The following is a 27,579-nucleotide window of genomic DNA, read 5'->3' on the forward strand; positions in this document are numbered from 1 at the left end:
TCCTGGCTGTATAACAGAACAGCCCATACGCGGCACGTCATTAGTGACGTGCCGTATACCAGGCAGAAATGTTACGGTTTGACCATGTGATAGGTATACGGCTGGTAAACACAGCAGGCAAAGAGAGTGACGTCACTAGCCATGTGCCCCATGGCAGCATCGGGAAACGGGGTCAATTTTGATGCAGTAAGTGCGTTACAAATGTAATCATATGCCGAGGTTAAAAGCACTGACACACAAGTTTGAACTCGGAAAACCCCTTTAAGGGTGGGGATGAAGCCAGCTGATAGGACGGTACTATTGCCAAGTCAATGGCAAAAGCCTTTCCTGCAAGAGCTCCTATTATACTGAATAGAAGCTTCGCAGAGAACTCTTAGAATAAAACATGGGAGCTTTTTATGAGCGGCATCTGATGTATGGTTACCTTGGCAACAGTTTCACCCAATTAGAAGAGGCGTAACAATACAAAATTGGAGATGCACTACGTTTTTGTTTTTTATAGAATCTGTATGGCAACATTTTTGTGATTTATTTATCCTTATGAAGTCAGTTCAGCTCCTTAAATACATTTTTTATTTTAAGTCTATAATGCTCAGAGTAGAGAAATAAGACGCAACGTAAACTTTACAAGAAATACCCCAGCATGAAACAAAACAACAAATTGTGTCAGCATTGTCCATATAACCAATCAGGTCACTTTTTCCAGTAGGAGCAGAACTGCACTTTAACAAAACTTTTGATAGCTCAGAGATCAGAAGTTTTGATCAGTGGAGGGTCAGGGCGACGAAACCATGGCTACAACGAAGGGGCAGAAACTGGAAGTTTCTCTGCACCTTCTTGGCTCTCCCCGTCAGGCTGAGCAATTCTGCCCCTTAGTTTCACCGATGGCGGGGATTTGGGTGCTTTGACCTGCTGATAGGTCTCTATGAGAGATCATACGTTTTGTGAAAGTGCAGGTACGCTTTACAGATGGAGTCTTACTGGTTGCTATGGGCAATACTGACTTTTTATACGAGACCCAAAATGTTTTTATTTATAACCATGTTTGCATTGCTCCTGTTCTAACAATTCATTCAGCACAAGATGGCAGTCGCAAAGTAACGTCAAATATTAAAGAGGCTCTGTCACCAGATTTTGCAATCCCTATCTGCTATTGCAGCAGATCGGCGCTGCAATGTAGATAAGAGTAACATTTTTTTTTTTTTTAAAACGAGCATTTTTTGCCAAGTTATGACCATTTTTATATTTATGCAAATGAGGCTTTCTAAAGTACAACTGGGCGTGTATTGTGTATGTACATCTGGGAGTTTTTACTTCTTTTACTAGCTGGGCGTTAGGAATGGGAGTGTATGATGCTGACGAATCAGCATCATCCACTTCTGTTCGTTAACACCCAGCTTCTGGCAGTGCAGACACACAGCGTGTTCTCGAGAGATCACGCTGTGACGTCACTCACTTCCTGCCCCAGGTCCTGCATCGTGTCGGCCACATCGGCACCAGAGGCTACAGTTGATTCAGCAGCAGCATCAGCGTTTGCAGGTAAGTCGCTACATCGACTTACCTGCAAACGCTGATGCTGCTGCAGAATCAAATGTAGCCTCTGGTGCCGATGTGTCCTCGCTCGTCCGACACGATGCAGGACCTGGGGCATAAAGTGACGTCACAGCGTGATCTCTCGAGAACACGCTGTGTGTCTGCACTGCCAGAAGCTGGGTGTTAACGAAGAGAAGTGGATGATGCTGATTCGTCAGCATCATACACTCCCATTCCTAACGCCCAGCTAGTAAAAGAAGTAAAAAACGCCCCGATGTACGCACATAATACACGCCCAGTTGTACTTTTACTGTAAACACGCCCAGTTGTACTTTTGCAAGCCTCATTTGCATAAATACAAAAATGGTCATAACTTGGCCAAAAATGCTCGTTTTTAAAAAAAACAAAAAACTTTACTCTTATCTACATTGCAGCGCCGATCTGCTGCAATAGGAGATTGGGGTTGCAAAATCTGGTGACAGAGCCTCTTTAATGAGGAATGCAAAATTTTTAGAACGAATCAGTTTAACGGCTATAAAGCTCTGTGCACACTTCATTTTTGCCTTGGTCTGAAATAAACGTTAGGAGGATAAGCATTCAGTGGCAAATGTCAATAGGCCTCCATTTAAAAAAACAAAAAAAACCTATACCGACACACAAAAGACTAAGCTTTCCCATACAGTGAAAAAAATTAAATAAAAAAGGTATGTCACACATAACGGCCCAGCCTATGCTAAAAGGACTTTTTTATGCATACACTACTTGCATGGGGCCCTATGAATATGTTTAGCGTAATAGCTCCCGGCACATACGCTTAATGTAATTGAAAACCAAGATTTTCATCTACGTGATTTTTGCTGCGTTTTTTTAATCATATTTCTATACTTTTTTTTTTTTTTTTCGAATTTTTAAGCTTATAGTATAAAAAAAGCTTTTTGACGTTCTAGTTAATTTTTTTTTTTCATAATATAGTGTTACCCTGAGATAGACTTTATATTTATTTTTCGGATTGTCTACAGTTAATTTTGATATATTGCATGTCCAATTTGGGGCAATTGGTTCAGGGCTAGCGGTTCGACGGCGGTTGCCAGGGGGGAGGGTTCTTTGAGGGGGGGGGGGGGTTTATCTTACCAAACCACAATGTATTTTTTTTTTTTGCCTGATAGAAATTAAGACTGACATTATAGAATTTACTCATCCTTCGATCTGAGCAGGATTATTAGATGGATTGAAGGAACAATATACAGATTGTCAGACACACTTACACTTTAACTTTGTTCGTACTTTATTGGCAATACTCTTTATTTCTTTGTTAAGACTTTCAAGTTCATCCTTTGTTCCTGAAATAACAGAAGATGAAGAATATTAGTAATATCACTCTAAGGAGCTGCAGAACTGGTAATATGTTGTGCACCATGAAATAAATCAAATTCTCTTAAAGTGGTTTCCCCACTATCAATATTTATCACCCATAGATAGGATGGGTGATAACTGATTGGTGGGGGGGGGGGGGGTGCGACCGCTGACACCCTCACTGATCATAAAAACAGACTTACCTTAGCGCTCCTGGGAGCGCCATAGGAATGAAGCGGTAGTGCACGTGCTCGGCCATCGCTCCATTCATTTCTCTGGGGCTGCTGAAGATAGCACTTAGCAGTCCCATAGAAATTAACGGCACGTTAATGGCACGCCATGTCTGCACTTTTAGTTCTAGGATGCAAGATACAGGGGAAAAAAAATAATATTTTAAACTTACACTATATGGAAGTAAAGGGAAACTACCATTTCTGTCGTAGATGCATGGGAATATATATAATGTTCAGTAGGTAATGTTTACCGGTTATTTATCTTGTGCGTTAAAAAGAGTAGCCGTCATCTCTCCTGACACGTCTGTTTTAATAAATATTTGTATTTCCCCTAAAATAACAATTCAGAATAATCTTTTCTTAGGACTCGGTTTTCTTCCTCTGTTATTCCTCCAAACGTATGAACAAATTGAGAACTGGATGTTACCATTCCCCTAGTCAATAGTGAGTGTCCCTACACAGTCTGGAATTGTCAACGCTGACAGGACAGTTTGTGTGTATGTAGGAACACTCCCTATTGACAGAGGAAATGGAAACGCCCAGTTATCAATTTATTCAAAAGCTTCCAGGAGGTATAACAGGGGAACAGCACAATGAAGAATTGTAAGACAAGGTGCTTTAGAACTGTACATTTTAGTAAAACCCCATGCGCACGATCGTAGTAGTCATCTGTAATTACGGGTCAGATAATTACGGACCGATTCAGTATATTCCCCACGGACACCTTTCAGTATATTTGCGGATGTGTGTCCGGGTCTTAGAAATTATCCGAATGTCCTATTCTTGTCCACAATCGCAGCACAGACTCGCCCATAGAAGTCTATGGACGCTTCTGCAATTGTGGACGGCTACAGATGTGCATCCGTAATTGCAGACAGTAAAAGCCCTTACGGTCGTGTGCATGAGGCCTAAATGCTTGTATTCCCCATTAATGAACATGTCTGGAGAGATGACAGGTCCTCTTTAAAAGGCACACTTGATCTGCGACTGCAGCTTAGCTACATGGTCTTATTGGAGTTTGAGGCAGCCTGAAATACTCCTCCTGTCTCATCAAAGGCCCAGACTACTGCGCTATCCACCATGCTTTAAAACTATTGCTTTGTTTGTGCAGTTGGGCCGCTCTATATAAACAAACATAAGACTTCAAGCAACTAAGCCACACAAGGTAAAAGTTGTTGCAGGGACATTCTGGATCCTGGAGAACTAGTAAAAGTGACAAAAGCAGACAATCTGGTTACAGATATTCTTCAAGGCTTTATTCAGCAATTTCCTTTTTCGGTCAAGGTCCCACTTTCAAATTCTCTTTGTCCTTTATCTTTATTTGTACAAAATTTCCCTAGGCATTGAAGTGAAAGTAGCGATTGGAACCCAGGGGTTGTTTAACAAATATTATGGCATATGGGCTTCTTTAACAATCGTTCATCCCCACTCGCTGCTCCGCTTAATTCTGTATTTCCTGATCGCTGCTTGTTTACCATGCAGGATATCTGCCCATGTAAAAGGGGGACTGCCTGCCTACAGCCACGACTGAAGGGAGCTTAGATGCTAACTGGCGACAGCCACACATTGAACTCCATAAAAAATAAAATAAAAACACAGAATGCAGTAAGACCCAGGTTCCCTCTAGTGGCAGCTGTAGGCGGACAGCGTGTTATCTTATAATTCTATGTAAATACAAGGAATTTGGAGCTCTGTATTAGAAAAAGGAAATCCAACCACAATAAATATATAAGAAATCAGCAGGGAAATTTGGACCTAAAGACATTATCCTAATAAAAAGTGAAGTTTCTTTTTCAAACATGAGAAATATATATATAAATAAGCTTACTTTCTTCTGGGTTTGGTGCCGACAAAATAGTGCTGTGCTTCTTTTTCACCTCGTCAACATTTTCTGATATTTTAGCAATGTAGTTCCTTATTTCTTCTACCTAAGGAAAAAAAGAGAATAACCCAAAATAAATGAATTATGCTGTACCGCTTTTGACATTCAGCAGTGGAGTCATTGATTGATTTGCCACATTTATCGGGAAGAAAGCCATTTCAAAATTTGAATCAAATAAAACACAAATGACTTTAAATCATATGTATATAACATAGTACATATACATACAGGAATAAATACAACCCATAGGGCCCCTTAGAAAGCGGAGGTGGGCCCCTACTACCTAGCGACAGGAAAATTAAACCGAAATGGAAGTAGCAATGAATAAAAAGGTGTGGATAACAGCCCCATATATCAGTGCTAGATAGCAGAAAGCCTCCCGTTTTTACTCCCCCCACAAAAAGGAACAATGTTCGTGCATCTGAATTGTCCCTCTCAACCTATGGGCCCCATAGCAGCTGCTATGGCTATAGTTATGCCTATTCATACACACTTATCACTGACGGGTGAAGGGAATACCAGTGATTATCTTGTTACAATGGCATCTGACAAGGGGTGAGATCAGTGGTGAAGTGTACCATGGGCCCTGGGCTGTTCACACAACTTGGGCCCCCTCCTTCCCCCTCACACGCAATTCAACCCCCGAAACCCACTGACACTGTACCAGTCAGTGCCACTGACCTGACGGATATAGGTTTTAGCACTAGATTAGGGATGCACGGTGCATCGAAACTTCGATACTGTTTCGATACTGTGCATCCCTAAACGGTTCGATACCGCTATTTCCTGTATTTCGATACTGAGCTGCGCAGCCGCACAGCTCAGTATAGTAATACATGAATGTATGGGAGCGCGGCTGCGGCTGTGTAATTCAGCCACAGCCCCGCTCCTGAGTCATGATAAGTTTGCGGGGTCAGGATGATGTGATGCGGCCGGCGCTGCACTAATGAGCGGCGGCACTGAAGACAGAACATGGCGGGCGCGCTGCAAAACACCCCCATGTTCTGTCTCCAGTACCTGAACTGCTGCTCATTAGTGCAGCGCCGGCCGCATCACCTCATGCTGACCGCGCGCGCACTTCCTGTCAGGAGCGGGGCAATGGCTGTATTACACAGCCGCAGCCCCGCTCTATAACGGCGGAGATCAGAGAAACCTCTCATCTCCGCCGTTATTCCCCTGAATGCTGCGATCACAGCGGACTGCAGCATTCAGGAGAAAATGAGCAGGGGGGATGCCCCTGGATAGCATCACAGGGAATTCCTGTGACGCGTCCGAGGGCCATACCATATATGGGCAGACAGCCCAGGGTCTATTGACGGACCCCAGGGCTGTCTTACCAGATTTCATGTTGTTAGGACATACCCAAGTATGTCCTAACAACTGCCTGTGTGCTATCTGTCCACAGGCTAATGTACTGGCACATATCTGATATATGTCAGTACATTAAAGTTTAAAAATAAAGTAAAAATAAAGTAAAAACAAAGTATTGTTAAATGTAAAAAAAAAAAAAACACACATTCAGTAATGGCGCGCACAACAATTTTTTTGCATCATTTATGATGTGTACGCTGTAAAAAAAAATGAAGTAAACATGGCTTTCATTCACTTATTAATGTGGGGCACGAGGTGCGATGAATTTAACCTCCATGTTCCTCACATTAATAGTAATTAAAGAGGCTCGGTCACCAGATTTTGCAACCCCTATCTGCTATTGCAGCAGATCGGCGCTGCAATGTAGATAAGAGTAACGTTTTTATTTTTTAAAAACGAGCATTTTTGGCCAAGTTATGACCATTTTTGTATTTATGCAAATGAGGCTTGCTAAAGTCCAACTGGGCGTGTTGAAAAGTAAAAGTACAACTGGGTGTGTATTATGTGCGTACATCGGGGCGTTTTTACTACTTTTACTAGCTGGGCGTTCTGACGAGAAGTATCATCCACTTCTCTTCACAACGCCCAGCTTCTGGCAGTGCAGACAGCGTGTTCTCGAGAGATCACGCTGTGACGTCACTCACAGGTCCTGTATCGTGTCGGACGAGCGAGGACACATCGGCACCAGAGGCTACATTTGATTCTGCAGCAGCATCGGCGTTTGCAGGTAAGTCGATGTAGCTATTTACCTGCAAACGCTGATGCTGCTGCAGAATCAACTGTAGCCTCTGGTGCCGATGTGGCCGACACGATGCAGGACCTGGGGAAGTGACGTCACAGCGTGATCTGCCAGAAGCTGGGCGTTCTGAAGAGAAGTGGATGATACTTCTCGTCAGAACGCCCAGCTAGTAAAAACGCCCCGATGTACGCACATAATACACGCCCAGTTGTACTTTTACTTTTCAACACGCCCAGTTGTACTTTTGCAAGCCTCATTTGCATAAATACAAAAATGGTCATAACTTGGCCAAAAATGCTCGTTTTTTAAAAATAAAAACGTTACTGTAATCTACATTGCAGCGCCGATCTGCTGCAATAGCAGATAGGGGTTGCAAAATCTGGTGACAGAGCCTCTTTAACCCCATCATGTACCTCGCACATTAACCCATTATGACTGAGAAACATGATGGGATTAATTACTATTAATTTGAGGCGCGTTCAAAATTCATCATCACACCACGCGCCTCACCTCAGAAAACTGAAGAATTTTTTTTTTTATTACTGTTGCCAAAAGTATCGAAATTGGTATCGAAATCGCAATACTAAACCAAGTATCGGTATCGAAGTCCAAATTCTGGTATCGTGACATCCCTACACTAGATACAGCTGCTCCGTATTCAGGATATAAAAGCAGCTGTATCTCAAAAAGTAAAAATAATTTTTAATAAGCATTTAGAAAGGTTGCACCAAACACCATACACTATTTTATTTAAAAAAAATATATATTTTTTTAAAAGGTTTACATAGCCTTTAACACATCAAATAAAAACAAATTGTAACACCTCTTTTTAACCCCTTGCCGACATTTGCCGTATGGGTACGCCATGGAAAGCATGGACTTCCCCCAAATTGCCGTACCCATACGCCAAATGTTTGGCACCAGCTCAGAAGCTGAGCCGGTGCCATCGTCGCCGGATCTCAGCTGTATCTTACAGCTGACATCCAACTGTAACGGCGGGGACCGAAATTAGCTTCGATCCCCGCCATTAACCCCTTAAGTGCAGCGCTCAAACGCGAGTGCTGCACTTAAGGTGTTTGCAGCTAATCGGAACCCCAGCAATGAAATTGCCGGGGTTCCGGTGGCTGCAATGGCAACCGGAGGCCTATTATGGCCTCCCGGTCTGCCTAGCATGGAAACCGGTCAAGATCCGCCCGGAGCCGCCGGCAAGATGGCGCCGGGTCAGGAGCTTATCCGGCATCATCAGCGATGGAAGTCAGCTGTATGTTACAGCTGACATCCACCTGTAACGGCAGGAACCGGAGCTAGCGCCGATCCCTGCCATTAACCCCTTCGATGAGGCAATCGAAAGCGATTGCTGTATCGTAGCGGTTACTAGCAGATTGCCAGCCCTGACAGGTAATCGGGACTGGCGACTGCTGCTATGGCAAAAGGAGACACAATGGTCTCCTGCTCTGCCATTACGGAAGCCGAGTAGGCCCCGCCGGGAGGCGAAGCCTAATCGGCTTGCGGTCAGTGAATAACTGACAGATCTAATACATTGCACTACCTACGTAGTGCAATGTATTAGAAAAAAAATAAATCTGACAGCTGGACCTTCAAGTCCCCTAGTGAGACTTGACAAAAAGTGTAAAAAAAAAAAAAAGCATAAAAAAATAAAATTTTTAAAACAATAAAAGTTGCAAGTAGTAAAAGGGGGATTGTGTTTTATCAAGTCCTTTATTATTGAAAAAAAATAAAACCATACGTATTTGGTATCGCCACGACCGTAATGACCTGAGGTATCAAAATATTATATTATTTATTGCACGCGGTGAACCGCATAAAAAAAAAAGAACGTAAAAAACTATACCAGTTTGTTTTTTGGTCACTTTGACCTATAAATAAAGGAATAAAAAATTATCAAAGTCACACGTATTCCAAAAATGGTACCTATAAAAACTATAGCTCGTCTCGTAAAAAACAAACCCTCATACAGCTGCGTCGACAAAAAAATTAAAAAGTTATGGTTCTCACAACTTGGCGACAGAAAAAATACATTATTTACAAAAGTAGTTTTATTGTGCAAAAAGTTGTAAAACATAAAAAAGTGCTATAAAATAGGTATCGCCGGAATCGTACTAACACGCAGAATAAAGTTAACATGTAATTTATAATGCTTGGTGAACGCTGTATAAAAAAAAACGAAATAAAACTATGCCAGAATTGCGTTTTTTTGTTTACCTGGCCTCCCAAAAAATAGGATAAAAGGTGATCAAAAAGTCCCATGTACCCCAAAATGGTACAAATAACAACTACAGCACGTCCCGCAAAAAAAAGCCCTCATACAACCACGTCTATGAAAAAATAAAATTAGTTATGGCTCCAATAAGTCAGGAAATAAAAATATGCAGTTGTTAGAGGAGGCGATTTATCAAGGACCTAAAATTAGGGATCCAGGAAAGGGAGGGCCCAAACATATCCGCTGGAAGCGAGGGTGCCCGTATTATACCAGGTCAACACTTTCCCAGCAAAATTCCCCAAACTGCAAAGGTGCGGAGTGTGGACCAAAAGGGGGATAAGAAAGGACGCCATATATCAGAGCGACACGGGCCTGTGCAGAAAGCATCAGCGTAACACACATCTATGGATCATTTTATTGTTTTTTTTTTACCCCATTATTATACCACCTGACTACGCCCCTGATGTACTCTGCCCAGCTTACATTTACCCCCACATTATAAACGGAAACACCAGCAATACTCAAACAAAACTACTACCAAGCAAAATCCGCTCTCCAAAAGCCAAATGGCGCTCCCTCCGCTCTGAACCCTACAGCGTGCCCAAACAGCAGTTTCCTTCCACATATATGGCATCGTCATACCCGGGAGAACCCTTTTAACAATTTTTGGGGTGTGTGTCTCCAGTGTCAAACTGGGCATGACATATTTGCCACTGAATGGTATATCTAGGGAAAAATATAAATTTTTAATTTTCACCATCAGCAGCGCATTCATTTATGGAAAAGACCTGTGGGGTGAAATGCTCACTACACCCCTTAATAAATGCCTTGAGAGGTGCAGTTTCCAAATGGGGTCACTTCTCAGGGGTTTCTTTTTATTATTTCACATCTGAGCCTCTGCAATTGTGAACCAATACTTTGTAAATCGCCAAATTAGGCCTCAATTTCGCATGGTATTCTCTCTCCTGAGCCTGGTCAAATGTCCAGGAAAAAGATTAGGCTCACATGTAGGGTGTTTCTAAAACTGGGAAACACCGCATAATAATTAGAGGGCTGTCTTGTTATGGTGGCACAAGCCGGGCACCACATATTGGCATATCTATGGAAAAAAATCCCATTTTCACTCTGCAACATGGAGTGCACACTAATTTCTACAAAACACCTGCGGGGTTAACATGCTCACTACACCACTAGGTAAATGCACTGAGGGGTGTAGTTTCCAAAATGGGGTCACTTCTGGGGGGTTTCCACTGTTTTGGTCCCACAGGCGCCCAGAAACCAATCCAGCAAAATCTGCACTCCAAATGGCGCTCCTTCTCTTCTGAGCCCTGCCAAATGCCCAAATAGCAGTTTCTGACCACATATGGGGTATTGCCATACTCAGGAGAAATTGTTTTACAAATGTTGGGTTCTTTTTTTTCCTTTATTTGTGGAGAAAATTTAACATTTTGCGCTAAAGCTACATCTTATTGAAGAAAAAGGATTGTTTTTATTTTCACTGCCTAATTCTAATAAATTCTATGAAACATCTATGGGGTCTAAATGCTTACTATACCCTAGATGAATTCCTCAAGGGGTCTAGTTTCCGAAATGGAATCACTTTTTGGGCATTTTCATTGTTTTGTCCCCTCAGGGGCTTTGCAAATGTGACATGGCCTCCGCAAACCATTCCTGATAAATGTGAACTCCAAAAGCCAAATGGTGCTCCATCCCTTCTAAGCCCTGCCGTGTGTCCAAACAGCCATTTATTACCACATGTGGGGTATTGCTTTACTCGGGAGAAATTGCTTTACAAATTTGGTGGTGCTTTTTCTCCTTTAGTCCTTGTGGAAATGAGAAAAAAAAATGCTAAACCTACATTTTCTTTGAAAAAATGTAGATATTAATTTTCACGGCCTACTTCCAATAATTTCTGTAAAAAACCTGTGCGGTCAAAATGCTCACTACACCTCTAGATAATTTCCTTGGTGTGCAGTTTCCCAAATGGGGTCACTTTTGGGGGATTTCCACTGTTTTGGCACCGCAAGAGCCCTTCAAACCTGACATGGTGCCCAAAATATATTGTAATAAAAATAAGGCCCCAAAATCCACTAGGTGCTCCTTTGCTTCTGAGGCCGGTGCTTCATTGCTTCTGAGGCCGGTGCTTCAGTCCAGTAGCACGCTAGGGCCACATGTGGGATATTTCCTAAAACTGCAGAACCTGGGCAATAAAATATTGAGTTGCATTTCTCTGGTAAAACTTTGTGTTATAAAGAAAATTGGATTAAAAATTAATCTCTGCAAAAAAATATGAAATTTGTACATTTCACCTCTACTTTGCTTTAATTCCTGTGATAAGTCTAAAGGGTTAAGAAATTTTCTAAATGCTGTTTTGAATACATTGAGGGGTGAAGTTTTTAAAATGGGGTGACTTTTTGGGGGTTTCTAATATATAAGGACCTCAAAGCCACTTCACAACTGAACTGACCCCTGTAAAAATAGCCTTTTGAAATTTTCTTGAAAATGTGAGAAATTGCTGCTAAAGTTCAAAGGCTTGTAATGTCCTAGAAAAATAAAAGGATGCTCAAAAAACGATGCCAATCTAATGTAGACATATGGGAGATGTTAATAAGCAACAATTGTGTGTGTTATAACTGTCTGTCTTACAAGCAGATACATTTAAGTTGAGAAAAATTCAAATTTTTGCAATTTTTCACCAAATTTTGATGTTTTTCACAATTAAATACTGAACATATCGAGCAAATTTTGGCAGTAACATAAAGTCCAATGTCTCACGAGAAAACAATCTCAGAATCGCTTTCATAGTGACATGTCAGAACTTTTGTTGGGTGGGGGTCCGGGTGCCGAGACCCCCACCGATCACTAAAACTAAGCAGCAGAAGCGCTCATGTGAGCGCTGAGCCACTTCGTTTCTGTTCAGCTTTTTCCGGAAAGCCAAAGTAGCGGTGTACGGCTCATTGACTTTCTATGAGCCCGTACACAAACTGCTCGGCTTTCCGGAAACAGAAACCAAGCGGCTCAGCTTTTAGCGACGCTGCTTCCATAACTTTCATTCAGTTTTATGGGACTTGGGGCTTATTCAGACGAACGTGATCTACATCCGTGCAACGCGCGTGATTTTCACGCACCTCGCACGGACCTATATTAGTCTATGGGGCCGTGCAGACAGTCCGTGATTTTTACGCAGAGTGAGTCCGCTGCGTAAAACTCACGACATGTCCGTTCTTTGTGCGTATTTCGCGCATCACGCACCCATTGAAGTCAATGGTTGCGTGAAAATCACGCGCACCACACGGAAGCACTTCCTTGGGACGCACGTGATTCGCGCAACAGCAGTAAAACTATGAATGTAAAGAGAAAAGCACCACGTGCTTTTCTGTTTACAAACATCCAATCGGAGTGTCATAATGATGGCAGCTGCGCGAAAATCATGCAGCCGCGCATCATACAGGGCTGACACACGGAGCTGTTAAGTGCTTTTTGCAAAACGCACACGCTCGTTTGAATCCGGCCTTATAGAAACAGCGTAGCTCAGCAAGCTATGCTGTTTTCTTAACTCCCAACCATGTAATCAGGATGTGGCCAGGAGACCGCAAGAGCAAAAACAGGTGGATGGGTCATACATTTCCCTTATGGGAAAACGGAGGGCTGTATGGGGGGGGGGGGGGGGATTATATTGCATGGGGATAGAGCCCGCCGCTCAGACCCCCCCAGCAGTCAGACAATTTGACTTCCCCATGCAATATATTACTAACTAGTGAGGGCTCTATGGGAAAGGGGGGGGGGGAATTATACTGAATGGGGGGGGGGGGTCTGACCATCTAAGTGACTCCAGAGGACTCTATGAAGGGGGGAATAATCCCCCCCATCCCCCATAGAGCCCTCAGTATTTATTATACAGCAGGGGAGGGGGGGGGTTGGGTGTGTAACTGACTGCGGAGTGTCAATGGGGGGGAAACTGTTATCCCTCCTTGGATACCTCTGCAGCGAGTTAGATGGAAATCTCTCACCCCCTGCTGTATAATAAATAGTGAAATACTGAGGGCTCGATGGGGGGGGGGGGGGGGGGGGGGGATTATTCCCCCCCTTCATAGAGTCCTCTGCAATGAGTCAGATGGAAATCCCCCCCCCCCTGCAGTATAATTAATCCCCCCTTAGCGTCTGCCGATTATTGCTTGGGGCAGAAGGCGAACAGCAGACTAACCTTCTTCCCCACCGCTCGACCATCGCCCTTCTCTTCTGTTCCTCACTGGCGGTACGCGCAGTGTCAAAGAGGGGAGTGTTCTCCACCTAGCAGACGCACGTCTGCTAGTCCTATCCAGTCCCTGCTATTACTATCTCTCCCCTTCCTCCCCATCAGTACTGCGCTGGCGGCTCTATTCCGTTCCAGTGCGCCCCTCCCTTCCCTCCCTCTCAGCAGCAGCCATTAGAAGTGCTAGCATGCCGAGAGATCCTAGAGTCTCTTAAGTGATTTTTAAAATGATGTGCGGTTCGGGCAGCCATGGGCCCCCTAATAATCCGCTACTGGGTGAGATATATTAAGCAGGAAGGGAACAGTCAGTTCTTGAAGTCTGTGTTTTGGATGCAGGAAAAATGGGCAAGCCTAAAGGCCCTGTTCACACGGCGGAATTTTAGCGGTGAAACACGCCGCAAAATTCTGCGCCTCTATCATTTCAATGGTAGTCAGGCGAAAAAGAAACGTCCTGCTCGATCTTTGGGCGGATTTCGGCAGCAACTCCCATTGAAGACAATGGGAAGAGGAATCTTCTTGCCAACGGTAGAAATAATTCCGCGGTGGATTTTGTAGCAGGACCCGCCACGCAAAATCCACCGGTTAAACTAAGCCGAATGATCTGAGCAACTTTGACAAGTGTCAAACTGTGATGGCTAAATTAGTGGGTCAGCGTATCTCCAAAGGGGCAGGTTTTGTGGGGTGTTACCAGTATTCAATGGTTAGTACTAGGGCTGGACAATTAATAGGATAAAAAACAAACAAACCGAGATTCAGCGCAGATAACCGAGGACATTTTGCGCATTTCGGTTTGTTTTTTCCTCCCATATTCAACAGTATCTGTGTCCTCAGGATGCAGATACAGTTGAACCCCATAGTAGAGAAGGGAACCGTCAGTTCCCTGCTCTACCATTCAATGTATAACGTTGGCCACTTACGGCTTAGTGCAGACAGGCGCAATTACGTAACTGTCTCGCGCCTATCTGTGCTGAGCCGTTTGCATGTATTCAGAGTCTGCTGCACTTCTGCCATATGCCGGCGTTTTAGGCAATGCTCGCCCCATTCATTCCGTTTAGCCACAATGCCCGCCCCAATGGTATAAACAGGGACGATGATGGACGTTATATACAGGGACTCCCATCATCCCTGTATAGAACCCTCCTCATCCCTGCCCTGTATAGAACCCTCCTCATCCCTGCCCTGTATAGAACCCTCCGCATCCCTGCCCTGTATAGAACCCTCCGCATCCCTGCCCTGTATAGAACCCTCCGCATCCCTGCCCTGTATAGAACCCTCCGCATCCCTGCCCTGTATACACCAGCCCGCCATCGGCCCTGTATACACCAGCCCGCCATCGGCCCTGTATATAACCCCCATCGGCCCTGTATATAACCCCCATCGGCCCTGTATATACCATTGGGACAGGCAGTGTCCACTCGCCTTGGCGGATGGGCATTGAGACTAAACAAAAAGTAAATGGGGTGGGCATTGAGGACACTGTGGACCAAAAGGATTCCTGAAACGCCTGTATATGCCAAAAGTGCAGCGGAACCTGAAAAGATGTGCCGAGCCATAAAGACCGGAGGTGCAGAGGGATCTCCGACCACTCGTCATTGGAACGGGGTTAGGTGAATATGTATTTTATTATTTTTAGTAGGCACTATTGGGGCATTATACTGCGCTGAGGGCAGCTATAGGGACATTATACTGTGTGAGGGGCCGTGTCGGAGATATCATATACAGTAATATACAGCAGGCTCAGGGGATCTATATTAATTAAATGGCGTGGAACGCAAAAAGCTGTGTGGCCTAAAAACTGTTTATTAATCGTAATAGAGGTTACATGTTCAATTAATTGTGATTTTGATCATAATCGCCCTGCCCTACCAAAAGTGGTGCAAGGAAGGGAAAGTGGTCAACAGGGTTGAGGGGCACCACAGGCTTATTGATGTGCGTGGGGAACAAAGGCTAGCCCATCTGGTCTGATGTCACAGAAGATCTACTGTTGGAAAAAAAAAAAAGCTGAAAAAGTTAATGCTGGCTAAAATAGAAAGGTATCAGAACACAGTATTGCAGCTTGCTGCGTTTGGGCCTGCATAATCGCAGACGTGTCAGAGTGCCCATGCGGACCCCTGTCATCTGCCGAAATCGCCTACAATGGGCATCATACAGTGAGCATAAGAACTGGTCAATATAGCAATGAAAGAGCCTGATCTGATTAATTACGTTTTCTTTTACATCATGTGGACTGGCTGGGTGCGGGTGCGTTGCTTACCCGGGGAAGAGTACTTTTTAGTGGTAGGAGGTAGGACTGGACAATTAATATTAAAAAAATGAAATTCAGCGCAGATAAGAGGTCATCATATGAATTTCGTTTTTTTTCCGGTTTCCAGGATGATGGGGGTAATATGCAGGGGCCCCCCATTATCCCCGTATATACCAGGCCATGATCCCTGTATACAACGTGCATCATAGGTAAATACCATTTAGCCTAAAAATGAATTGTAATAGAGTTTACATGTTCAATTAATAGTGATTTTGATTATCGCTCAGCCCTAGTATAAGGTATTGTGCATCTCAGGCTCTACTTGGGTCAAACTTTTAGCCACAAACATGACTTCTTTTGAGAATTTTCCACAAAATGTTATGTCTTGATGCAAAATTGCATAAAGTCACTCATGAGTGTAAAGTGCTGGGTGGCATTTTTACAATGTGCACGTTTGAAGACAATTAGAAAATAATCCTCAGCACCCCTCGTGGTTTTTTTCTGTGCAAAATTGGCTCCAGGCTTCACGGTATCCCAGAAATCAAAGTCCACAAAATGTATATTTACTGCACCAGATTGTAAAACAACCCTCGTCTTTATTCCATCAAAAGTTACCAATAAAGGCTTGACGTATTGGCAAATTTTAATGGAATAAAGACAAGAATTATTTTACAATCTGGTACATATTTTGTACGAGTAAGGCGTCTATTTTTATAAAATATATGGGGTATACTCAATTTTAATTTGCATATGTCAAAAGAATGAACTCTGTCGCAACAGCGAAAGGGTTAAGGTTCCGTTGACACAGTGTCACGGCTCCCGCTATTACCAGAGCCGTGACAGTCCTGACATATCCGTTGTGAAGTGGATCCTAATCATATATATGGGATGCAGACCACGCCATACATGCGGTCAAGAAAAACTGGAAGCCCAGCAATACAGGTAAATCATACATAGAAGAAATTAAGCAGATTTTCCATGTGGATTTGCACATGGAACATTCTCAGCAGATTACAGTACCAGTCATGTGGATCAGATTTTAACAAATCTCATTCACAAAAATGTAAAATCCGCTGCACGTCAATTTGACACCGAATAAGCACGGACTTGTTGCGGGCACTGTTCATAAAATTCAATGAGAAAGAAGAAATCCTCAATGAAATCTTGTGTTGTGGATAATTGTTAAAAAAACAAAGAAAAAAAAATAGTGTACTCACCTTACTAATCCCCTGGCGCTCTTGTGGCGATGCTTGCCTGGTCCCCCACCAATCTACAGCAGCATGAATTGATCCATGCACAGGAAGTATTACCATTGGCAAATATATTGAAAAATTTTTAATACAACCATAGGATTAAAGATAAAAGCTCTTCTTACCTGATGGAAAAAGTCATCCATAAACTGTTCCTTCTCAATAACAACTGAGTCCCCATCTTCTTCAGATGCTTTAGCCTGTGTAAAAAAACAAAACATAAAAAAGCTGAAAACATCATACCGAGGTACTATAAAGGCTGTGTCTCAAGTGACTATAGTACATAAAATTCCAGCAGGAACCTAATTGTTCATAAGCTTGCCACTTGTGTCCTCTTATCCTGAGACTGTAGCGCTTTAAAAAAAAAAAATTATATATATATATACACACACACACACACACTCTATATATATATATTTTATATATATATATATATATATATATATATATATATATATATATATATATACACACACACACACACAAACAACCGTTCAAAAGTTTAGGGTCACTTAGAAATTTCCTTATTTTTGAAAGAAACGCACCGTTTTTTTTTCAATGAAGATAACATTAATCAGAAATACACTCTATACATTGTTAATGTGCTAAATGACTATTCTAGCTGCAAACGTCTGGTTTTTAATGCAATATCTACCTAGGTGTATAGAGGCCCATTTCCAGCAACCATCACTCCAGTGTTCTAATGGTACATTGTGTTTGCTAACTGTGTTAGAAGGCTAATGGATGATTAGAAAACACTTGAAAACCCTTGTGCAATTATGTTAGCACTGCTGTAAACAGTTTTGCTGTTTAGAGGAGCTATAAAACTGACCTTCCTTTGAGCTAGTTGAGAATCTGGAGCATTACATTTGTGGGTTCGATTAAACTCTCAAAATGGCTAGAAAAAGAGAGCTTTCATGTGAAACTCGACAGTCAATTCTTGTTCTTAGAAATTAAGGCTATTCCATGCGAGAAATTGCCAAGAAACTGAAGATTTCCTGCAACGGTGTGTACTACTCCCTTCAGAGGACAGCACAAACAGGCTCTAACCAGAGTAGAAAGAGAAGTGGGAGGCCCCGCTGCACAACTGAGCAACAAGACAAGTACATTAGAGTCTCTAGTTTGAGAAATAGACACCTCACAGGTCCTCAACTGGCAGCTTCATTAAATAGTACCCGCAAAACGCCAGTGTCAACCTCTACAGTGAAGAGGCGACTCCGGAATGCTGGCCTTCAGGGCAGAGTGGCAAAGAAAAAGCTATATCTGAGACTGGATAATAAAAGGAAAAGATGAATATGGGCAAAAGCACACAGACATTGGACAGAGGAAGATTGGAAAAAAGTGTTATGGACAGACGAATCGAAGTTTGAGGTGTTTGGATCACACAGAAGAACATTTGTGAGACACAGAACAACTGAAAAGATGCTGGAAGAGTGCCTGACACCATCTGTTAAGCATGGTGGAGGTAATGTGATGGTCTGGGGTTGCTTTGGTGCTGGTAAAGTGGGAGATTTGTACAAGGTAAAAGGGATTTTGAATAAGGAAGGCTATCACTCCATTTTGCAACGCCATGCCATACCCTGTGGACAGCGCTTGATTGGAGCCAATTTCATCCTACAACAGGACAATGACCCAAAGCACACCTCCAAATTATGCAAGAACTATTTAGGGAAGAAGCAGGCAGCTGGTATTCTATCTGTAATGGAGTGGCCAGCGCAGTCACCAGATCTCAACCCTATAGAGCTGTTGTGGGAGCAGCTTGACCGTATGGTACGCAAGAAGTGCCCATCAAGCCAATCCAACTTGTGGGAGGGGCTTCTGGAAGCATGGGGGTGAAATTTCTCCCGATTACCTCAGCAAATTAACAGCTAGAATGCCAAAGGTCTGCAATGCTGGAATTGCTGCAAATGGAGCATTCTTTGACGAAAGCAAAGTTTGAAGGAGAAAATTATTATTTCAAATAAAAATCATTATTTCTAACCTTGTCAATGTCTTGACTATATTTTCGAGTCATTTTGCAACTTATTTGATAAATATAAGGATGAGTTTTCATGGAAAACACAAAATTGTCTGGGTGACCCCAAACTTTTGAACGGTAGTGTGTGTGTGTGTATATATATATATATTATATATACACACATACACACACACACACTACTAAATAGAATGTACTTCCCCGCCCCCCCCCCCAAGGCCTCATCTAAATGTGTCACTAGGAAATACAGATGCAAGTCGTGTCTGTGCAAGCTAAATACTGAATCTAACTTAGTCAGCAAAGTGGAAATCATGACAGAAAGAAAATACCTTTGAGTATTGGTGTATGAAAAGATAAGAAGACATGGAAAATCTTATACCGTCACAATTGCTGAGGTGGTGATTTATTCCATGAGGAACGGAGAACGCCAAAATGGAAAAAAATATCTCAGAAGATGCCATATAAAACACCATGTAGATTTTCATAAAACATTAACCCTTTAATTACCAAAAATTTGCAGAAAAATTGAAATATTTTGTCTTATACTAGGTTTGTACAGTTATTTTTAGTTCTAAATCCTACACCAGGTTTGTTGTAGAACTAGCGAAGTACAAAAAAAAACCTGCTTTTTTTTAACACCTTATGCAGATATTACAGGAGACCAACCCGAAGAAAATCAGACTGTATAAAGTCAAATTATCATACACAAAAACGTTGAACAACAACTCTAACCTCATCTATACAATTGAAGTTAAAGGCCCAAAGCAGTACTGAGATTTTGAAATGTTTGTAAAACATTTCCTATACAGATTTTAGTTAGATGCAGGCATTATGGAAATCTCATGTGGGCCTCAATAGCTCCATCATACCTGGCTTAACTAATAGCAGATATGTGCATATAAGGTATGTGTTAATATCGATGTGGGTGGTGGCAACTCGACATCCTATTTATTCTTTTTCATGGCCAAGGCCTTTAATGCCACCGAATGGAGCCTCCGTGAAGCACCGTAGGCGAGAATGGTCTGATTGCTGGGGGCTCCGCTGCTGGGACCCTTACCCATCACAGCAAATGGGGACCCAAACCCCCAGTTCTTCCTTACTGCACTCCCTTAATGTGGAGATTTAATTGAGCGGCAGGCGCAAATTCGACCTCCGCTTCATCTAATGTCTATGGGACTGACAGACACCCGAGTACTATACTCCGCTGATTCCGCTAGTCCCATAAACTTTAAATCGAGCGACGGCGCGCATGCTCGACCGTTGCTTCATTCAAAGTTCTCCTCACTGCGATTGAATGAAACGAGGGGGGTGTTCAGGACCCCCATTCTCGCTGGAGGTCCCAGCAATCAGACAATTACACCCCATCCTGTGGATAGGTGATAATTGTCAACTCTGGGTACCCAATCAATAACTTATATTTATTAATGGTGCAAGGCATTATATGGCTACTTCAAAGAAAAATAAATAAAATAAATGTTATGGCACTTGTAGTGAAAAGATTAACCCCTTAATGACCGCCGATAAGCCTTTTCACGGCGGCCACTAATGGGCTTTATTCTACAGCGCCGCCATTCCACGGCGCTGCATTAGAATAAAGTAAACAGAGCAGGGAGCCCTGAAATCTCCCTGCTCTCAGCTGCCAGAAGTAGCTGAGGGCTGGGGGGATCCCTGCTCGACCGGGTGAGATCGAAATAAGTATTAATCTCACCCGTTCAACCCCTCAGATGCGGTGCTGAATAGCGAGCACCGCGTCTGAGTGGTTATGGAGAGAGGGAGGGAGTTCCCTCTCTCCCCCACAGTCACCCGGTGATAAAATCGCCGAGTGTCTGTGTCTCCGATGGCAGCCGGGGGCCTAATAAAGGCCTGCTAGGTCATGCCAGAGGCATGTCCTAGCAGATGCCTGTCCGTTTTAAACAGACAGGCAGTAATACACTGCAATACAAAAGTATTGCAGTATATTATAATAGCGATCGTATGATCGCATAGTGAAGTCCCCTAGTGGGACTAGTATAAAAGTAAAAAAAAGTTGAATAAAGTTAATTTAAAAAAAAAGTGAAAAAAATAATAAAAAACCCACTTTTTCCCCTTACAAAATGCTTTACTATTAAAAAAAACCCACAATAAAGCAAAAAAGTTACACATATTTGGTATCGCAGCGTCCGTAACGACCCCAACTATAAAGCGGTTACATTATTTAACCCACACGGTGAACGGCGTAAAAAATAAAATAAAAAACAATGGAAAAATTGCTGTTTTCTGTTAATCCGGACTTAAAAAAAAATTGATAAAAAGTGATCAAAAAGTCGAATCTACTCTCAAATGGTACCAATAAAAACTACAAGTCGTCTCTCAAAAAAAAAAAAGCTCTCATACAACTGCATCGGCGGAACAATAAAACAGTTATGGCTCTTCAAATATGGAGACGCAAGAACAAATAATTTTGAAAAAAAGTGTTTACTGTGTAAGTAGTAAAACATACAAAATCTATACAAATTTAGTATTGTTGCAATCGTAACAACCCGTTGAATAAAGTTAGTGTTATTTATACCACACGGTAAACGACGTAGATTTAGGGCGCAGAGTGGTGAAATTTCAGGTTTTCTTCTATCCCCCCAAAATAGTTAATAAAACGTAATCAATAAATTATATGTAACCCAAAATGGTGCTATTAAAATGTACATCTTGTCCCGCAAAAAACAAGTCCTTATACAGCTATGTCGACGCAAAAAAAAAAAAAAAAAGTTATAGCTCTTCGAATGTGACAATGGAAAAACGTAAAAAATGGCTTAGTCATTAGGGCCCAGAATGCAAGGGGTTAAAAATAAATAAAAAAAATAAATGCTCGTTCCTTAACCACTTGACTACAAAAGCCTATTTTCGTTTTTTTACTTTTTCGCTGCCAGTCTTCCAGGAGCCATAGCTTTTCTATCTTTTTGTCAACAGTCATATGAAGGCTTGTTTTTTTGCAAGAGGAGTTGTATTCTCTAATGGGAGAATTTAATGTTCCATATAATGTACGGAGAAACTTTTTTAAATTATTTTATGGGGTGAAATGGACAAAATTCTCAATTGTTTTTTTTTTTAAGGGGGGGGGGGTTGCTTTTACTGCGTGCTAAAAATGACATATTAACCTTTTGGGTACGTTCACATGGTTAACAAAACACGGCTAAAAATACAGAGCTGTTTTCAAGGGAAACCGGCTCCTGATTTTCAGACGTTTTTTAATCAAACTAACGTTTTTCGCGGCCATTTTTTGAAGCGGTCTTTCTATTGAGTCAATGAAAAACAATGTTAAAACCAGCTCAAGAAGTGACATGAACTTCTTTTCGCGGGGCGTCGCCTTACGCACCATTTTCTGAAAGTAAGGCGTAAAAAAAGGCCCCGTCGGAACAGAACGCCGTATTTCCCATTGAAATCAATGGGCAGATGTTTGTAGGCCTGTAGGTCCTGTTTTCAGGACGTTTACGGCCAGAAAAACGGCTGAAAATAGCCCATGTGAACATACCCTTATTCTGCAGTTCAATGTGATTACGGTGATATCAAATTTATATAGTTATGTTTCTGTTTTTCTACTTTTTAAAAATAAAAACAATTTGTTACAAAAAAAACAAGTTTGGCGTCACCATAATCTGGTAAAAAAAAAACTCAATACATTTTCACGTTTATTTGAAAAAAATAAAAAAAAATTATTCCCCCTAGGGGGACTTGAACATGCGATCTTTAGGTTGCTGATACCATACACTGCAATACCTATGTATTGCAGTGTATGGTATTTTCAACGGTTTCCTATTAAGCCCTGACTTCGGCTGCCATGAAACCCATTGTCCTCCCCCCCTGTCAAATGGCTTAGATGTCACTATTGACTTAAAGAGGCTCTGTCACCAGATTTTGCAACCCCTATCTGCTATTGCAGCAGATCGGCGCTGCAATGTAGAGTACAGTAATGTTTTTATTTTTAAAAAACGAGCATTTTTGGCCAAGTTATGACCATTTTTGTATTTATGCAAATGAGGCTTGCAAAAGTCCAAGTGGGTGTGTATTATGTGTGTACATCGGGGCGTTTTTACTACTTTTACTAGCTGGGCGTTCTGACGAGAAGTATCATCCACTTCTCTTCAGAACGCCCAGCTTCTGGCAGTGCAGACACACAGCGTGTTCTCGAGAGATCACGCTGTGTCGTCACTCACAGGTCCTGCATCGTGTCAGACGAGCGAGGACACATCGACACCAGAGGCTAACGTTGATTCTGCAGCAGCTCAGCGTTTGCAGGTAAGTAGCTACATCGACTTACCTGCAAACGCCGATGCTGCTGCAGAATCAACTGTAGCCTCTGGTGCCGATGTGTCCTCGCTCGTCCGACACGATGCAGGACCTGGGGCAGGAAGTGAGTGACGTCACAGCGTGATCTCTCGAGAACACGCTGTGTGTCTGCACTGCCAGAAGCTGGGCGTTCTGAAGAGAAGTGGCTGATACTTCTCGTCAGAACGCCCAGCTAGTAAAAGTAGTAAAAACGCCCCGATGTACGCACATAATACACGCCCACTTGGACTTTTGCAAGCCTCATTTGCATAAATACAAAAATGGTCATAACTTGGCCAAAAATGCTCGTTTTTTAAAAATAAAAACGTTACTGTAATCTACATTGCAGCGCCTATCTGCTGCAATAGCAGATAGGGGTTGCAAAATCTGGTGACAGAGCCTCTTTAAGCATCTAAGTGGTTAAACATGTGGGATCAGAGTTATGTCCAATCCTAGCCATTTGACAAGGGTGTCAGCTATAATAAACAGTTGACAACCACAGGGTACGGAGCAGGCACAGCCTGTGAGCCCGCTTGATCCCTTCAGAACTAAGCCCGCTTTGGCCTTGAGGGCACCGACGATTTTTGCAAATCTGACATGTGTTACAATATGTCGTAATAACTTTGGAATGCTTTTACCTATCCAAGTGAGTCAGAGATTGTTTTCTTGTGACATATTGTACTTTATGTTAGTGGAAAAATGTGGTCGATAAATTCAGTATTTTTTTTTTTTGTGAAAAAAAAAAAGAAAAAAAGAAAAATTTGCAAAAATTAGCATTTTTCTAAATTTAAATGTATCTGCTTGTAAGACAGATAGTAAAAACCATTCACATTTCCCATAGGTCTACTTTATGTTTGCATCATTTTTTGAACATCCTTTAAATTTTTTTAGGACATTAAAACTTTAGCAGCATTTTTCACATTTTCAAGAAAATTAATTAAAAAAAAATATTTTTTGTTATGGACCAGTACAGTTCTGAAGTGGCTTTGAAGGCCTTATTAGAAAGTCCCAATGAACCACCCAATTTTAAAAACTGCACCCCTCAAAGTATTCAAAACCGCATTCAGAAAGTTTCTTAACCCTTTCAGGACCAAGCTCATTTTGGCTTTCAGGACCAGCCGCATTTTTTCAAATCTGACAGGTGTCATGTTAAGTGGTAATAACTCTGGAATGCTTTTGCCTATCCAAGCGATTTGGAGATTGTTTTCTCATGACATATTGTACTTTGTTAGCGGAAAAAATTTGTCAATAAATTCATTGCTTATTTGTGAAAAACACCAAAATGTAAAAGACCATTTGCAAAAATTATGATTTTTCTAACTTTAAATGTAGCTGCTTGTAAAACAGATAGTAATACCATGCAAAATAGTTACTATTTCACATATTCCATACGTCTACTTTATATTTGCATAATTCTTTTAACAATATTTTATTTTTCTTGGACGTTACGAGGCTCAGGACTTTAGCAGCAATTTCTCACATTTTCAAGAAAATTTCAAAAGGCTATTTTTCAAGGGCCAGTTCAGTTATGCAGTGGCTTTGAGGGGTCCATACAAATACAAACCCCCATAAAACCACATTTTAAAAACTGCACCCCTCAAAGTATTCAAAACCACATTCAGAAAGTATTTTTTAACCCTTTAGGCATTTCACAGGAATTAAAGCAAAGTAGGAAGGGTAATTTACAAATTTAATTTTTTTGGGCTAAATTCATTTGTAATACATTTTTTTCTGTAATACAGAAGGTTTTACCAGAGAAACACAACTCAATATTTATTGCCCAGATTCTGCAGTTTTTAGAAACATCCCACATGTGGCCCTAGTGGGCTAATAGACAAACACAGGCCTCCGAAGCAAAGGAGCACCTAATGGATGTAAGCTGGGCATAAGAGGGTATAATAATGTGGTAAAAAAAAAAATTATTCATCGATATGTGGCCAGTGTGGCACTGATAAATGGTGCCCAATCTTATCCGCTTTTAGAACGCTCTGCACAATTTCTGTCGCTATATTCTGAGAGCCAGAACTTTTTTTCTTCACCGGAGCTTTGTGAGGGCTTATTCGTCGAGTTACAATCTGTAGTTTTCATTGGTACAATTTTAGGGTACATGTGTTTTTTCATCACTTTTTATTCGATTTTTTTGTCAAGCAAAAAAAAATAAAAAATTCTGACAATGTGAAATTAGTCGGTGAAAAACAAAGGCTGCTATTAAGGGAAATCTTTATTAACCCCTTAACAACATCCAACATACTAGTACTTTGCACAACACAACGTACTGGTACGTTGTATTGCTGATGCGGGCTCAGAAGCCGAGTCCGCACCATCGCCAGCGGGTGTCAGATGCAGATTACCTCATGCAGTAACGGCAGGTAACGTAGCTAGCTCCGATCTCTGCCATTAACCCCTTAGATGCCACAATCAAAAGCGATCATGGCATCTCAGTGGTTTGTGGTGATCGGCATTAACATGATGTGATCGTGAGGATGCCGATCGTTACTATGGCAATCGGAGGCGGAGACCGAATAGGCTTGCTGTCAGTGAATGACTGACCAACTACGTGGGTAGTGAAAGGAATTAGAGTAAAGATCAGAAATGCAGGCCTTCGAGTCCCCTAGTAGGACAAAAAAAAAAAAAAAAAAAAGTTGAAAAAAAGTAATAAATAAGTTGCATTAAAAAAAAAAAAAGAAAAAAGAAAAGCAAAATGAAAAGAAGTTTCAAAGTTAATAAAAACAAACACCACCTTTTTTTCCTATAATAAGGCTTTTATTATAGGAAAAAAATAAAACCGTTAAAAAAACAAAAACACAACACACATATTTGTTATCGCCGCGTCCGTAACGACCCAAACTATAAGGGCTGATTCAGACGTGCGTGGCATTTTTGCGCACGCAATACACGCAGCGTTTTGCCTGCGCAAAAGCCACTTACCTGCTCCGTGAGGCATCATATGATGCGCGGCTGCATGCTTTTCACGCAGCCGCCATCATTATGACACGCCATTCGGATGTTTGTAAACAGAAAAGCACGTGGTGCTTTTCGGTTTACATTCATCCTTTTGACAGCTGGTGCGCGAAACAAGCAGTTCGCACGGAAATGCTTCCGTGCGGCATGCATGTTTTCACGCACCCATACGCGGAGATATTGACCGTGTCGCGTTTTTTGCGCAGCAGACAAACGATGCGCAAAAAGCACGGACTGTCTGTACTGCCCCATAGACTTGTATTGGTCTGTGCGTGGCGCGTGAAAACCACGCGGCCCGCACTGCCGCAATACACGTTCGTGTGAATCCAGCCTAAATCATATAAAAACTACAACCGGTCCCGCAAAAAATAAGCCCTTAGGCCTCATGCACATGGCCGTACCCGTAATCACGGCCCGCGATTGTGAGCACAGCCGGCAGCGGGCAGCATTTTTGGGCCGTGCTCCCATACAAACTATGGGAGCACGGCCCGTAAAAATCGAAAAGTAGGACATGCTCCAGAATTCCCGGCACGTTTCTACGGCACGGACAACTATCCGTAGTGCTACAGAAAGGTGTCAGCGGCCAATAGAACCGGGCGAGTCCGTAATTGCAGACCGTATTGCGGTCCGCAATTACAGAGTTGTTTTTACAGTCGTGTGCACGGGGCCTAACAGAGCATCTGACTGAAAAAAAATAACTTATGGCTCTCAGAATATGGTGACAAAAAAAATGAATAAAAAAAAAAAAAATGGACAGTAATGATAGTTTTTGGTGACTTCTTGTAAAAAAAAAAATACAACAAAAAAAAAATAAATTATGGGTGGCTACGTGTGTGCACCCGTAATTACGGGAGCGTTGCTAGGCGACGTCAGGGATATTCATTGTCCAGGGTGCTGAAAGAGTTAACTGATCGGCAGTAACTCTTTCAGCACCCAGGACAGTGACTACCGCTGGAGTTAAAAGTATTAAAAGTTAACTTACCTGCTTCTTCCTCCAGTCCGGCCTACCGGGATGATGTTTCATCCCATGTGACCGCTGCAGCCAATCACAGGCTGCAGCGGTCACATGGACTACAGCGTCATCCAGGGATGTCGGACTGGATGTCAAAAGAGGGACGCGTCACCAAGACAACGGCCGGGGTACGTATGAACTTCTTTTACTTACAATCGCTGCGGAAACTCTGCCCGAAATAGCTGCCCCTTCTCTCTATCCACCACTGATAGAGAAGGGGCTGCCGATTAGTGCAATGCAATTTTGTAGAGAA

General features: G+C 42.2%; 1 protein-coding gene across 1 annotated transcript in view; it reads right to left on the reverse strand.

Moving 5' to 3' along the window:
* LOC142721109 (syntaxin-2-like) overlaps positions 1-27,579 on the reverse strand; it is a 67,344-nt gene that overhangs the window by 918 nt on the left and 38,847 nt on the right. Inside the window, exons 2-4 of the mRNA XM_075848826.1 lie at positions 17,205-17,279; positions 4,948-5,047; positions 2,799-2,873 (exon numbers count right to left, since the gene is read on the reverse strand). Of these exons, the coding sequence (XP_075704941.1) occupies positions 2,799-2,873; positions 4,948-5,047; positions 17,205-17,279 (250 nt within the window). The remainder of the gene's footprint in view (positions 1-2,798; positions 2,874-4,947; positions 5,048-17,204; positions 17,280-27,579) is intronic.

The sequence above is a fragment of the Rhinoderma darwinii genome, unplaced genomic scaffold, assembly GCF_050947455.1.
Source record: "Rhinoderma darwinii isolate aRhiDar2 unplaced genomic scaffold, aRhiDar2.hap1 Scaffold_514, whole genome shotgun sequence".
Lineage (NCBI taxonomy): Eukaryota > Metazoa > Chordata > Amphibia > Anura > Rhinodermatidae > Rhinoderma > Rhinoderma darwinii.